Genomic DNA, 16,877 nt, shown 5'->3' with positions numbered 1-16,877 from the left:
CATTGATAGACAAGTGATGTACTGTTAAATTTCTTCAAATCTGTTCTGATGAAGAAACATTTTGGACGGCCTGAGAGTGATTTTCAGCAAATTATCATTTTTGGGTGAACTATTCCTTTAAAGCCATTTATGGATGTGGATGTGTTTTTAGACCCATCAGTGACATGCACAGGATGAAAACTCCACACTGGAACATTGCCAGGCTTTTGCAGATACTTGATATACTGAACAATAGACACCTGTGATGAAAAACATGGCTTTTGATTAAAGACCTATGGTAGCATACTTGTAGGTTTGAGTCAATGTCAAGAACAGCTTCAGTGCTGAAGGGCATTGGACCTACACAATAGACTTTTGTATGGAGCTGCCAAACTAGAGCAATCTTTCTCTTACAGACACTGACATATGGACATTCTCACTAAAATAATATGAAATGTAATGATCAAATGACTAAACACAAAGAGCTATCTGTCAGGTATTTTGGAGTATCCAGGACACCTAAAAATCCATGACACCATCATTATGTTAGACAGACAGTATTGGATTATTAATAGGATCGTGAAGCAATCATGTACAGTGTAAGGCATTTATATGCTTTTATGATGCAAGCAGATTAGAAATGATACACATACTACCCTGTCAAAAGAGAAGAGACTTCTTTACAAATTTAGCATTTAGAATTACTCAACTTTGGAGTGTTGTTGTGTATAAATAATCATTATAAACTACATATATTTTGGTTTATTATTTGAACCCCAACATATATTGTCATCTGCTGTTTTATTTAATTTAATGTTTTATTTATTTATTTATTTATTTTTAAATGTTTTGCTTGAAAAATGTGCATGTTTGCACATGCTCTTTGAACATTTGAGTTTGTATCCTGCTCAGGTCATTACTAACAAATTCTATGCACTTTCATAAGTTGTTTTGGTAAGATTGGATCTGCTAAAAACATAAATGTAAAAACTGGAGAGAGAAAAAAACATTGACAACAGTACTCTGTCTGTTATAGGGTGAATTATGGTCATCTGTGACTTTTTTCCCCACTTTCAACTTCTGCAATTAACTGTGATGTCACCCAAACACTTTATATAAACAAATGACATTTTTCTGAAATTGGCCAAATTTATATACACATTTAATGTGTCCCTGTTTGCTTTTGGTAATCCAGGACAGTTCTCTTTTAGATTTAGGACAGTCTGGGGCCCTGATTTAAGTGTCCTTATGCAGTAGTGAGAGCATGTGTACATGAGAAATGAATGAATGTGTGAGAGAGGAAGAGACAGAGTAACATGGAGGGAAGATTTAAAATGGCAAATTAATTGCATATCCTGTTTTATGGTCCTGTTTGTAGCAAGGGTGTCTGAATAAAAATGATGAAATATGAAGCCACGCCATCTCCCACTTATTAAAAACATTGAATAATGAGGGAGACATGTTTGAAACTGCATCACAGTTTCACTGTAATCAACAAATAAATAAATACCTTTTCATAAATTAAGGTTTGCTGAATATTTGGAGCATTATTTTCTTTTTGATTTGCTTTACAATTTGCTAACTGGCTATTAGATAGCCTAATGCCATCTCAATTACATCGACAGCCAGCTAGAATATGTTGATGTTGCAACTGCGTGTGATGTACGAATAAAAGTACACATCATATGTCTTGCATTACAAAAAAAAAACTTGAGGACTTGCAATTAATCGAATTGTCAGTAGATGGTGGAAAAGCTCTACTTCACAGGCAGCGTCTTCGGCGTTGGGAGAGTTTCATTCACTAAATCGTGATGTCTTGCTAAAATAGATAGATGTATTTTTTGACTCATAAACAACTAATGAATGTATCTAAAACCTCTAGAGAATTATTTCATAATTAAGACATGTTGTCATAATTAATTTCCCCAGAAATGATTTTGTGCTGTGTAGGCCTACTTTATCATGAACATGGTATTTTGTGTTTACATATATACATGTGCGGGTTTTTATTATTAATGAATTTGTTATCCTTGTAACACATTTATTTATTGTGAGGCAGTAAAATTCTGGGTTTTGGGTCATTGATCTAATGGCAGAACTCCTCCCTGTCTTTAGGTTCCTCCCCACTCACTTACAGCAAACCTTTCAAATATCCATTCATCACCGGCAATCCAACACAAAGAAGGGCTTCTTTCTGTCTGTAGAAACCATAAGCAACTGATTTGAACCAAACCTAGGACCATTTTGACGTCATCAGTGAAACTCTTTACATATTCAGTAATTAATGGACTATTGATTGACATATGGAAATATATAGGTTACATAAAGAGTAACTGCATTTTTGTCTGGGGTGAGCACCAAAGAAAAGACTTGACCTTAACTTACTAAAATTGGCAAGTCATCTTTGATAAATTTGCATGATGGAATTATTGTTTTTTATTCTTTGCTGGAGCTCGTTTTGTTTAACACGAGCCAATGTGATGGAGCAACAGACTGCTGACAATATAGACAACCGTCCAACTCTAGAAGATGAAATGGACAATCAAGAAAACATCTTAACACAGGTAAATTTTCCCTGATTAAAAATTAAATGATCACATGAATAAATGCTGGTGCATTTTGCAGTATTGTTATTATTATTATTGAAATTTCTATGTAAATACTAAATTATATAGTTATTTTTGACCACAAATTGCATGTAAATATAATAATAATAATATTTAATTATATATAAACGTTTGATTGTTATTAAAATTAAATAAGGTGATTTCTTACCAAACAAGTGTTAAAAACTATAATAATTATAATAATGTGTTTGATTATTATTGAAATGTATATGCTACTAATTAATGGTTGTATAAATTGGTTTTTGACCAAAAAAAGTTATAAAAAATAATATCTATAAACCACTATGTTAAACTATTACAAAAAAAAAGAGAAAATTTTAATTAGGGTTGATTTAAAAAAAAAATACTCACTGTCATTATTTGCTCTAATAGCTTATTGGAGACTATGATAAAGTGAAGACTCTGTCTGAGGGCTCGGAGTGTCAGTGTAAGTGTGTAGTAAGGCCTCTGAGCAGGAGCGCATGCAAACGCATTGAAGAGGGCCATGCCAAGGCTGAGGACTTCTACACAGTGGAGACAGTCACTGCGGGACCCAGCTGTAAGAAGTGTGCCTGCATCGCCCCTCCCTCTGCCCTCAACCCCTGTGAGGGAGACTTTAGGTTTAAGAAGCTGCAAGAAGCTGGACGGGATGATATCAAGGTAAAGGGTTTTGAACTGAATCAGGGCTCATGTGGAGACAGAGACAAGAATCATGTACTGGTGTTAATAGATGATTCTTAAAAATACGGACTTGCTCTATTTAATTTGATGACTTTTAGACATTTTTTTAGACATAAATTAGTCAATGGTATAAATAACTTCTATTAAACCACTCTATTATCCACTTTTTATATCTTGATGTTTCAGCTCTCAACCATAATGGACCTTCTCGAGGGAGCATTTTATGGGATGGATTTGTTAAAGCTTCACTCCATCACAACAAAACTTCTGGAACGGGTTGATAACATAGAGAAAGTGAGTGCAATATTGATACTTGTTCTCAGAATAAATTTATAGAAAATATAAACATTTGTGATCATTAAACAGTGCTTCTGATAGAAACTATATCTTATATCTTACATTACCTTGCATATAAGAATATAAAGTACATTACCCCCTGGTTTCACAGACCAGGTTTAAGCCTAATTCTAGACTAAAATGTAAATCTGAGCTGTTTCAACTAAAAGAAACTTGCACTGACTGACCTTAAAATATATCAGTGCCTTTGTTTTGTCTCAAGATGCAAAGCAGTAATGGATTTTTTGCGCTCATAAAAATGAATTAAATGTCGTAATTCAAAATAAGAATGAGCTTTATTGGCCAAGTATGTTTACACATACAAGGAATTTGTTGTAGTGACAGAAGCTCCACAGTGCAACAGAAAGACAGCAACAGGACAGGACACAGATAATAAAAGAATAATATCCAAATATCCAAATAGGGTGAAGCAGCAAAAACACAATATATAATATAGACAACTATGTATGTACAGGTCAAGTATGTGCAAATTAGAAATGAGAAAATAAAAATAAAATAAGTGAGTGTGGTGAATGGATAATGAATTAGTTGTGTGTTCCACGTTTATTGTTGAGTGTTCATGAGATGGATTGCCTGAGGGAAAAAAACTGTTCCTGTGTCTGGTCGTTCTGGTGCTCAGAGCTCTGTAACGTCGACCAGATGGTAAAAGTTCAAAGAGGGAGTGTGCTGGATGTGAGGGGTTCAGAGTGATTTTACCAGCCCTTTTGCTCACTCTGGATAAGTACAGCTCTTGGAGAGTGGGGAGGGTTGTACCAATGATTCACTCAGCAGTATGGACTACCCTCCGTAGTCTTCTGAGGTCAGATTTGGTAGCTGAGCTGAACCAGACAGTTATTGAAGTGCAGAGGACAGATTCAATGCTGGCAGAGTAGAACTGTTTCAGCAGCTCCTGTGGCAGGTTGAACTTCCTCAGCTGGCGAAGAAAGTACAACCTCTGCTGGGCCTACCTGACAATGGAGTCTGTGAGTGTCCCACTTCAGGTCTTGGGAGATGGTGGTGCCCAGGAATCTGAATGACTCCACTGCAGTCACAGTGCTGTTCGTGATGGTGAGTGGGGGGAGAGCAGGGGGTTTCTCCTGAAGTCAACCATCATCTCCACAGTTTTGAGCTTGTTAAGCTCCAGGTTGTTAAGACTGCACCAGACAGCCAGCTCCTTAACCTCCTGTCTGTAAGCAGACTCGTCACCATCCTGGATGAGGCCGATCAGTGTGGTGTCGTCTGCAAACTTCAGGAGCTTGACACAGGGGTCTTTAGAGGTGCAGTCGTTGGTGTAGAGGGAGAAGAGCAGTGGGGAGAGTACGCAGCCCTGAGGAGCTCCAGTGCTGATGGTACGAGTGCTGGATGTGAATTTACCAAGCTTTACTAACTGCTGTCTGTCTGTCAGGAAGCTGTTGATCCACTGGCAGACGGAGGTGGGGACGGAGAGCTGGGTTAGTTTATTCTGAAGGGTTTCCGTGATGATGGTGTTAAAAGCGGAGCTGAAGTCCACAAACAGGATCCTCACATATGTCCCTGGTCTGTCCAGATGCTGCAGGATGAAGCGCAGTCCCATGTTGACTGCATCATCCACAGACCTGTTTGCTCTGTAGGCAAACTGCAAGGGTCCGGTGATGTCCTTCAGATAAGCCAAAAGAAGTCTTTCAAATGATTTCATGGCTACAGATGTTAAGACCACAGGTCTGTAGTCATTAAGTCCAGTAATTTGGGGTTTCTTTGGGACTGGGATGATGGTGGAGCGTTTGAAGCATGAGGGGACTTCACACAGCTCCAGTGATCTGTTGAAGATCTGTGTGAAGATGGGGGCCAGCTGGTCTGTTCAGATTTTTAGGCAGGCTGGTGACACACCGTCTGGGCCTGGTGCTTTCCTTCTTTTGTTCTTCCTGAAGACCTGGCACACGTCATCTTCACTGATTTGAATTGTAGGTCTGGGGGAGAGGGGGGTTGCTGGAGGTGTTAATGGTTGTGTGGAGAGGTGTTCAGGGCGGGTGTGGGGTGATTTTTCAATCAATTCCATAATTGAACTATGGCCTAATCCTGGTTTAGTCTAAGATCTGTCTGTGAAACCGGGCCTAAATTTATTAACACACACACACACACACACACACACACACACACACACACACACAGACAGACACACACAGACACACACACACACACACACACACACAGACAGACACACACACACAAATATAGGATAAATAAAGGCTCTTTGTTGCCATCTATGCTTTCATTAGGAACCATCCATGTAACCTTTCAATTGCACTAAAGGTCCTTAATACATTTTTTTTAAGTTTGTCGGATTATTAGAATACTTCACACTAACAAAAATAAATAAATAAATAACATGTTCTTTTGAAACCTTCATGTTTTTGTAAGAGTGTACATAATATACACGTTTTTTTTTTTTTTGGCTTTTTGGCACAATTTTAGAATATATAATTTAGTATAATTTAGAGCCTTCTTTTCCACATTAGCATCACCACATGAAGACAAATCCAGTCATGTTGGAACACACACACACACACACACACACACACACAAAGAACAGGGTGTCACAGTATTTATTTTTGATTATGCTGTTCCCTGAAACAACCACGTTGCTTTCTATACACTATTCAGTATTACCATGGCACCAGAAATCACTGTCTGCTTTCAAATGTTGCCACTGGACAAAGGGGAATTGAGTTCAGGTGGTTGGGTGGAACTGCCACCCATGGACTTCCATTGTGTTTACCTTCTCCTTACAGTCGTTTTCCGGAAACCTGACAAAGGAGAAAGTGAGCGTGAAAGGTGAAAAAGCACAAGGGAAGGGGCCTCGCTCCAACCAACGTCAAGAGAAGAAGAAACATCTCAGCGTGCTGGAGCCCTCACTGCAGAAGAATGCGGCAGCTGCTTTTGCGCACAGTGAGGTATAGATACAGCACACACTAGCTCAATCCATTAGAAATGCGTCTCACTTCACACAGATGACAACTGCCAACATATATGCACAAATACCCGCTGCAAATGTCACACACATTATCACCAGTACCAAACTTTGCCCAGTGGAAACAGTGGTCAAATTCACTGTTCCAGTGAGTCTGGAAGACATGTCAGTAGAGAAATAGTCGATCAAAGCCATACAACTTTCCCACAACATGCTCAAGCCATTAATACACCACAAATTCCCCTTCATCTCATTCAGGACATTTATGCAACCACAAAAAGGGCAACTTGGAAAGAGACCATTAATGCTGCTTTTATTTGATGCATTAATGTGATCAGGTTTAATTACATACATTTTTGAAGATAATAATTAAACTGACAATTTCACTGTATATTCCTGGCCAGAGGAAATATGAGGAAAAGTTTATTGGGACTCAGGGCTCCAGTAAACCTGTGCTGAAGAGAAGCAACTCTGAGGGTCAGGAGGAGCTGCATAAACCTGCGAAGACCAAAGCAGGTCCCAATGGCATGACCATCAAAAGCATGACCTTCTACAAAGCCAACACAATGGAGGACAAGGAAGAGAAAGAGCATAGTGAGTGTCCAACAGCTCAATTCATTGTAATAATGACTAAAATGCAGCTTTTATATCTGCAACTCTAATGTATGTCAACGGAGAAATAAAACTGAGAAGGATCAACAGTATGTTCTTATATTTAGGGTTAAATTGTAGTATGAAAAATGTTGAGAAGCCAAATGCAAGTTCAGCATCACTAATTATCATTACACAGTGACCGCCCATATTATTTCTGGAAGTATTTTCCCCATTTATTTTATCTGTAGGATACTACAAAACACTTAGCAAAGAGTTCTAAACCATAAACTAAACCAAGTTCTTGAATGAATCATATTTGATTTAAAACAAAAAGATATATGAAAATGAGTTACACAAATGTTTACTTAACATTTACTTAAAATGAATTGCATTCCCATAATGCACTGCAAATTATATAAGTTATACAATAGATAACTATAATGTAAAGTAAACAATACATTTCAAATTTGTTGTTTAGTATTAATATATTTAAATAATATTATTGCATATAAATACATTACTGTATTTAAATATTTTTGAAAGAAGTCTCTTATATGCTCAGCTAGTCTGCAGTGTCACATCCTTCAGAAATGTTGTTTTCAAAATGTGCTATTTAATATTTTTGTGGAAACAATGTTTTTTTTTCAGGATTCTTTGATGAATAGAAAGTAGCATTTATTTTAAATATGAATCTTTTGAAACATTGTAAATGTTTTACTGTCACTTTTGATCGATTTTATGTGTGTATGTTTTGGATGAATAAAAATATGAATTTTAAAAATATAAATGACCCTGGCAGCATTTTCAGATTATGGGTGAAACTTTACAAACAAGAGTATGCTAAAGTTAAACTAAGCATTTTATGTTTCTCCTCTCAACAGTTTCCACAGCAGCGCATGAGGTTGTGAGTGGTGATGGCTCGGTGGATTTAATAATTGAAGACCAGCTCCATAAGCATGAGCTGCCTGAGACTGTTACAAGACCCGAAACCACTGCAGCAGTGACCCAGACACTGTCAATGAACCTCAACAGACAGAATGGAGACGCTACTGCTGCAAACATGCCAAATGTAACAAGGCAAATTGAAGGAGAGGCTGTAAAAGCCAAGAAGTCAAGCACAATTACAACAGCAAGGGCAATTATGCCTACCTCAATGCCTTTAACTACCACAATGTCACCAAGCATCAATGCAACAACCATGGCAACTCTTGCAGTGCCTCATCTGGCCAGAGTTACAGCACCTGCAAAGAGGTCCAAACTTAGCTGGGATGAAGCTACAACTCAAACAAGCACACAACCTCCAAAGAAGACCAAAGAACAAGGTAAGCTTGATTCCAGATTCAGATTTGAAGAAAACTAACTTAAAAGATTTTAGAGGGTCCCCTCTTGTTTTGTTGTTTACAGGGATCTGCAAGGACACATTAGCAAGCATCGCTGATCCTGTTACACACAACTCATATGGAAAAAAAGAAGGTGCATGGATGAAAGACCCGAAAGGCAATGGAAAAGTTATATATGTGACTGACTACTACTATGGAAACCAGCTTCTGGAATTCCGTGATATGGACACCTTTAAACAAGGTACTGTATCTTTAAAATAGAAACTGCTGCATTTGGCTGGTGTGGCTGGTCATTTGAAGCGTGCTGTACTGAATGTCTTCCTTTTGTATACTTTACAGAAAAAAATATATATTTTCAGAATATTTTATACTATTGGTTATACTCCAAACTTGTACAAAATAATAACACATTTACATATACAGTACTGTTCATAAGCTTCAGATTAATTATTTATTTTTAAGAAATTCGTAATTTTATTCAATATGATAATAATAACATTACATGTATGTATTATTAAATAATGCTGTTCTTTTGAACTTTCTATTCATTAAACAATCCTAAAAACATTTATCATAATTTACACAAAAATATTAAGCAGTTTTACACATATAATAATAAAACCGTTTTTGAACAGCAAATCAGCATATTAGAATGATTTCTGGAGGATCATGTGACACTGAAGACTGGAGTATTGCTGCTGAAAGTTCAGCTTTGCCATCATAGGAATAAATTACATTTGAAAATGTATTCAAATGGAAAACATTTAATTGAAATTGCAATAATATTTCAAGATATCGCTGTTTTTACTGGATTTTTGATCAAATAAATAAATGAAGCTTTGGTGCGCATAAACTATTCAAACATTTGAATAGTCATGAAGTTTTGTGGGACAAAAATTTCCTTAATTGAAAATGTTTCTCTTCAGATTTGTACAACTAACAGAGATACATCTTACACACAATATCTAAATAATTTCAGCTACTACAATTAAAATGTAAAAAGCCACTTTAATTTAGGAGATGAATTGTCACAATATCGTACTTTTTTTCACATAGCATGAAAGAGTCATTATACATGGGAAGGGGGTCCCTTGCAAGAAGATCATGACCAACCTCTGCAGCATATGACATTTGTTCCTCTTTTTTCTCACAGGGCAGTTTAGCAACTCCTACAAACTCCCCTATAACTGGATTGGCACTGGCCATGTGGTCTACGGTGGCTCTTTCTTCTACAACAGAGCCTTTTCTCGTGATATAATCAGGTTTGATCTTCGTCTCCGGTATGTAGCAGCCTGGACCACCCTTCATGACGCAGTATTAGAGGAGGAGGAGGCTCCCTGGAGTTGGGGAGGGCATTCAGACATTGACTTTGGTGTGGATGAGAGCGGGTTATGGTTAGTGTACCCAGCTCTGGACGAAGAGGGATTTCACCAGGAAGTGATCATCCTAAGCAAGCTCCGACCCTCTGACTTACAGAAAGAGAAGAACTGGAGGACGGGCCTGAGGAGGAACTTCTATGGAAACTGCTTCATCATCTGCGGCGTTCTGTACGCCGTCGACAGTTTCGAGCGCATGCATGCCAATATTTCCTACGCATTCGATACGCACACACACACCCAGATGATTCCCCGCCTCCCTTTTGTAAACAACTACACTTACACCACACAAATTGACTACAATCCTAAGGAACGTACGCTATATGCATGGGACAATGGCCATCAGGTGACCTACGATGTAATATTTGCTTATTAACGGTAATTTAAAAACTTGAACACTTTATTAAGGTACTGCGTGCAGCACTTTCTGTATAAAATAGTCAAACGATTATGTGTCTAAGTGGGTTGTAGATCAGTCTACATGACAAATATTTTTATGGATATTTCATTATGCCTTTAATTTGGTCATTTTGTCTGTTGCACGTCTTTTGTATTTGCTTTTTGATCTCAAAGGGGTAAAAATGTGATTGAGCTATTCATGACAAGGTTCTCACTGCTTATATGAAGTGTAAATGTATGTTGTAAATAATGTAATTAAAAATAAACCTTACAGCAAGCTCTTGTAAAAGTGTGGAGTGTCATTGCTTTAGCTTCTTTTGAGGTCAACATAAAACGTCATTTGCAACTCATGTAACTTTCATATTCTGGTATACTTCAAAATGAAACAATATACGCAATGAGAGAAAAAAAGTACATTTCCCCCAGAAAGTAAGAGGGATTTGTGATGCCAGCCACATATAAAATCCCTCTAAGTTAACAAATGACAAGGACAAACATTTTTATGTCTTTGAACTTACATGCATTAATGAATTTTGCACAAAAAGACCATATATTGTGCATGAAATAGTGCACAGTTCTTAAGGACTGGTCGATACTAGTTCAGAATACATCTGTTGTCAGCAAACTCTGCTGTAATCTCCACTTCCTTGCCTTTCTCCTCAGAGGAACTCCTGAGAAAACCAGATGAGAAAGAGGAAGGATCTTGAGCTTGACAGCACCTTGTGGAATTGACAAAAAATATCACCATTACAAAGAACTAATGTTGTCAAAATGCCAAAACTTCCGTAGTATGAATGACAGTAAAAATGACAATAAAATTTCAAGGGTCTCTGTACAAATCTGGGTACAATAACAAAAACAAACAAGCAAAAAAAAAAAACTGGGGGAAATTTTATTTAACAGTTAACATTTCGGAATTTTTAGTTAACAGTACCGTACGTTTGACAACACTATAAACCATGTTCAATAATGCAAACATATTGTTGGAAAAAAATAGTAACTTACATGTTTACTGTTATTACATTTAACCAGACCGTCAATATTATAATGTATAATATAATATATGACAAATCTAATTGAGACCTGTGATCTGCATATCAATTATGATAAAAGGCTATTAATAGACTTGCATTCAGCTTGGTTGAAAAATCTCAATGAAAACACAATGCTCAGTCTTTCTCCTTATCAAACATGTGCAATCAGTTTCCTTTTTGGAAACCTTATCGTGAGAGTTAAAGCTGCTCCATTAATGTCAGTCTGGTTTGAGAAAATGACTTGAGTGAAAAAGACAAAACTTAATCGCTGACAGAGTCGGAGTGTTAGACAAGATGAAGTGACAGCTCTGATATGCCAGTGACAGTCACTCCACATACTTTTTATGACATATATGTCAAACTTGTGGTTTAAATTGCCTTAAAATATTATGAGAATGGCAGAGAAAAACATTGGCTGTGCAGTAGGGCTGTGGAGAACCATTCAGACAACTACATATTAACAGGGCTCTGAATGGCGGCCACATCTGCAGAGCTTTGGAAAAATGGGGCCTGAAACCCAAGAGGTCTCCACAGAGGCTTTACTTTGGCCAAGTCCACCGTCTGTCTGGGCAAGCTGATGGTGTCACGCTATACTCCACAGAGTTCATATGCTAACTCACTCTGATGTCAGCCAGCACAGTCATTCATTCATGTTAATGATGGGCTTCCCTGCTCTTATTCTTCTGACTATATTGTTCTGACTGCTGTAGAGCATCATTCATTTGGTTCAGACCCTTGTGCTGAATAGTTCAGTATCCTTTTACCATGAACCCTAAACAATTAGGGCCCTAGCACATTACTTATGTCAACCAAAGTCCAAATTAGTACCCCCAAAGTGCCAAATTAGAGTGAAAATGGGCTTTCCTTATAAAGAAAACAGTTACTCACCAATTGGCCAGAACGTCAGCATTATATGCTTTAATTTGTACTGAAGAAATAATAATATGACCCTCACTGAGTTAAGTGCATGTGCCATCGAAATCAATCAGTCTACCAAAGAAATCATTAGTAACTGTCATGACAATTTTTCCTCAATGAAAAATGTGATTTAAAGGGATAGGTCACACAAAAAAGAAAATTCTGTCATCATTTATTCACCCTCATGTCGTTCCAAACCCAGGCTTTGGTTAATCTTTGAAACACTAATTATTTTTAATCAACCCTGAAAGGTTTCTGTTGTTCAATTGAAAGTACATTCCACCAAAATTTAGAAGATCCACATAAGGGCATCATAAAACACTTTATATGATGAACAAATTTAATCTAGTTTGGAGCACCATGAGAGTGAGCAAATGACCAAATTTCACAATCTCTTCAAATGAATTAACAGCTTTGTAGATTTTTGCCTTGTATATTTCAAGAAAAAGTAGAGAAAGACCAAGATGAAAGAAAGAAGGGACATTAAGAAGCTCCTCAGAGAGCTGACCCTTAACATGTGAGAGGATGGTGAGGGGATGTTGTTGTCATGCAATGAGCCAGAGTGAGTAATTCTCCCGCTGGGCATATCTAAGCCCATCATGCATGCACTCTCTTAAGACATATCTTCACAGTAATGGGGGCCACTGAACTTGCCTGGGGAATCCTCTGGAGCTAACAATACATATAATAACAGGCCAAAGACAGTGACCCAGAGGCCAATTCAGCTATAATTCTCTAACACACTTCAATTGAACTCCATACGAATGAGGTTAAAGTTGTTGTGCAGAAAAACAAGGTAAGATGAGAATGGGAGGTCGTAAATCCCAGCAAAATGTCAAGAACTCCTAGAAATACGTTTAGGGTTTTGACTGGTTCTTACAGTGGGCCTCTTCAAACTCAAACCTACCAGGGCTGCGTTTCTCAAAAGCATCGTAAGCTTAAGTACATCGTAGACCCATTGAAACCGAATGGAGCCACGATCATCTTGGGCTTACGATGCTTTTGGGAAACACAGCCCAGGTGGTTTTCATGGACCACTAATACTAGGCTATGAAAAAACAGCTTCAGGCTTTCAAGAGCGTCTTTATAGACTATGTGAAATGGCTTTACAATGTCATTTCCTGTGTTGACACATTTCCAAGTGAAATAGGACGTTGGGGGACATTCTGTATCAATCGGTTTAGTCCTTATGCCTCAAACTACAAGGATTGCAGTCACCAAAGATATTTAGCACATGTATACTCACTGGGTCATTGGACTTGGAGAAACTGAGCCAATTACACTCAGCCCTATGGAAAACAGCACCTTGTTGGATGACTGTATTTTCACAAATGCTCTCCAACAAAGCCTTTAGGTCCAGCTTTTCATTCCCAGAGCAGCTGGATTATTACCAAACCAGTGCGGTCCCAGTCTGTGCTTTCTATCACTGCAACAGTAGTATATGTATGTGAATGTGCTCTGGCCATTCAATCAGCTGCAGTTAAAGTTCTGGGAGCAGAGCTTCTTTTCTTTAACTTTGAATCAGGAGGAACTTTATCTTGTCTCTTCTGACTCACAGATAAAACAACTAGTCATCTAGACCTGGAAAAGTTCATTTGGTTTAGGTTTTTGCGACACATTGTTTACACTACCAATCTACAAATGGCTTACTTATACAGTAGTTGCCAGTACATATTAAATTCAGCATGAAATGGAAGTTGTGAGTGTCTTTTTCCTATTGTGACCTATATCCGAGTGAAACGGCTGAAAGTAGGGCCGGACTTGATTTTGTTTTATTATTTTTTAAGACGTAACTGTATGTTGTATAAGCAGTCACAAGCATAAAAAAAACTACACACATGCATATAACCCTCATAGTGTAACTGCCACTCTTGGAGACTTAAGAAGTCCAGAGATTGAAATCAGGCATGGTGATTTTCCCTCTCGAGTTCCCATGAGCCCCTTTCTGGCATATCATCAGACAGAAACACATTCGTCTTCTCATCTAGTAGTCATCGGTTTGAAATAACGCTGAAAATCAGGTCTGAAACTTCAGAGGAGCTGTCTGAATAGGGCTAATTGTGGGAGTGTTATCCCTGCATGGCATTAGGACTCCTTTCACTGTAAGACGCAATGGTGATTTATCAGATTAGCACCAAGAGAATGCTTTTACCAAATCTCATCGGACTCTTTGTGCAGCCATCAAACACACGGCATTCCTGGAGACCTTTCAGAGGGGAACTCAACACGCTGTATCTGAATTAGATCAGGCATTACAGATAATTCTTTGAAGTGAATGCAATTATGCTCATTTGGGCTGAAAGGAAGGCATGCTTTTACTAGCACTGAGCACTGCAGGATATAAAAGCCATAAAAGTTAGTCAATTTTAGTGTGTTTTATATGGAATTTAAGCAAATTTATGGCATATTTCAGGTTCAGGTATTTTATTTTCTGAGATTAGTGTCTCTCTTAATTCTTACATCATTTGTACCTGATGGACAACCGTGTTGATAAAAATATTACACAACTACATCGAAGAACAAGTTTCAGTTTGTAAATTCTTTTAAAGTATGTTATAGAAAGGACGTATAATTAACTACATTAACAAAATGAAGAGTGGGAAAGTAAGAATGCATTGCATTACTCAATTAAACTCCATCACAAAATAGTTCAGAAAATGTCATAAAACATGTAGGTAGCATTCACAACTCTGAGGTAAAAACAATTTTTTAAAAGTTTAATTATTCCAACCTGAATGTAATGTTTTTTTCCAAATAATGTTCTTAAACTCAATTAAAATTGCTAAAAGAAAAACTGTCAAAACAACGACTTTAAACAGACAGGGGCCAGGGGGGTTTGAGAACCTGTCCCTTTAATTAGTAATGGTAAAGTGCCCCTCCGATCCAAATGCAATTTCATCTGAGGTTGTTTCAAATAAACTTTAGTCTCTCATTTCCATCGGTAAGATATACATCAGCAGGAGCTACACAGTCTTCTCTTCCAACACAATACACCCAACATGGAATATTTGAGCTCTGCATCTGTAGCCAGATGTGTCGAGACTGAACAGGAAGGGATCTGGGACAGTCCCCTGAAGGGCCTCTGTGCTGCTGACCATTCAGTCAGCCTTTCATACTGTATGAAAACCCATTCCATGCAATGAACAGTATTTCTACTGTAAATTAGAGTGTTTCAGAATCCTTATCTATGATGGTTTAGCTGAGACTGGGAAACATTTCAGGTTACACAGAAGATGGATAATAAAAAAAATGACATGTATAACCTTTAGCCATCAGCCAGTACCTTAAAATGGAAAGATGATTCACTGTTCTGAATGACAGTTAGCACAAAACAAAAGAGCAACCAAAGTAAGTGTACATTTACTCAGTTTTCCCATACTTCCAGTGCTTCCACAGTCAATCACCTGTTACAGTATAGCTCAATTTAATTAAAAAGTAGAATAAATGACAAAATTATGGAGCTTGCAGACATGACTGCATAAGAGATGATTCTCTCAACTCCACATTGATTATCGTAGAACCTCACAAGGACAAAGAGCTTTTTCTGTAAAGGGCTCCCAACTCTGGAAAATGTTACCAATTGAAATAGAAGCAGAACATGGCATAAAGTGTTTTACAATGATAGTTAAGCGCTGGTTTAAAATAAATAAAAGCTGTACACAGGTTTAACAAATTTTAATTAATTGTTTTTTTTATTTATTTTTCTTATTATATGTTGCCAGAGTTGGGAGTAATTAAAATCGGTAATCAATCTATTATTATTATTAATAATATATATTTAGTATTAGTATTATTAGTTTAAAAAAGCCTTTCTAGGGACTCGAGATGCAAATTAGCATATAATATCTATGTACAATGCATATTTTTTTCAAGAAATTAATAGTTTTATTCAGAAAGGATGCATTAAATTGATCGAAAGATGCAGTAAAGACATTTATAATGTTACAAAAGGTTTCTATTTTAAATCAATTCTGATCTTTTAAACACTATTAAAGAATCCTGAAAAAAAATTAGTTTCCAGTTATTCATCATTCATTCAATCATTTTCCACAAAAATATTACAAAATGTTTCTTAAGCACCAAATCAGCATATTAGAATGATTTCTGAAGGATCATGTGACACTGAAGACTGGAGTGATGAAAATTCAGCTTTGCCATCACAGAAATAAAATACATTTTAAAATGTGTTATTTTAAATTGAAATAATATTTCACAGTGTTACTGTTTTTACTGTATAACTGATTTAAAAAAAAAAAAAAAAAAAAAAATCTCAAAACATTTTACCAACTCCAAACTTTGAACGGTAGCATATAAAGAAGCGGACATAGAGAAATATACTTGAATTTTAACATTTACATTTCTGCATTTAGCAGATGGTCTTATCCAAAAATGACTTACCTTGCATTAAAGGTATACATTTTAGCGGTTCATGAATTCATTGGAACTCCCATAATTTTAATATTGCTAGCACCATGCTCTACTGTATGAGCGTCACTGTGGAAAATAAATCCTTAAAGTAACAGAAAAATTACTGGCAGCTCATTCATTATCCAATAATTTTACAGACATTTCCGTTAACTCTAAAAATAAAAAAATGAGGTGAAAAATTCAAAATACTGGTAAAACACCAGTACAGTATAATACAGTACTTTATACCCTATTTTTAC

General features: G+C 36.9%; 1 protein-coding gene across 1 annotated transcript; it reads left to right on the top strand.

Annotated features, from left to right (window-relative positions):
* The first annotated feature begins 2,138 nt into the window (after positions 1–2,138).
* LOC306881245 (olfactomedin-like protein 2B) lies at positions 2,139–10,544 on the top strand. The gene is made up of 8 exons (XM_079435248.1): positions 2,139–2,543; positions 2,979–3,245; positions 3,453–3,560; positions 6,371–6,532; positions 6,954–7,143; positions 8,025–8,465; positions 8,548–8,724; positions 9,637–10,544. Exons 1-8 carry the CDS (start codon positions 2,397–2,399, stop codon positions 10,233–10,235), a joined length of 2,091 nt encoding a protein of 696 aa, XP_079291374.1. The 5' UTR covers positions 2,139–2,396; the 3' UTR covers positions 10,236–10,544.
* The last annotated feature ends 6,333 nt before the right edge of the window (positions 10,545–16,877 follow it).

Source organism: Barbus barbus (genome assembly GCF_936440315.1).
Source record: "Barbus barbus genome assembly, chromosome: 15".
NCBI lineage: Eukaryota > Metazoa > Chordata > Actinopteri > Cypriniformes > Cyprinidae > Barbus > Barbus barbus.
The sequence above is the reverse complement of the archived record's forward strand: the minus strand, read 5'-3'. Positions and strand labels throughout refer to the sequence as shown.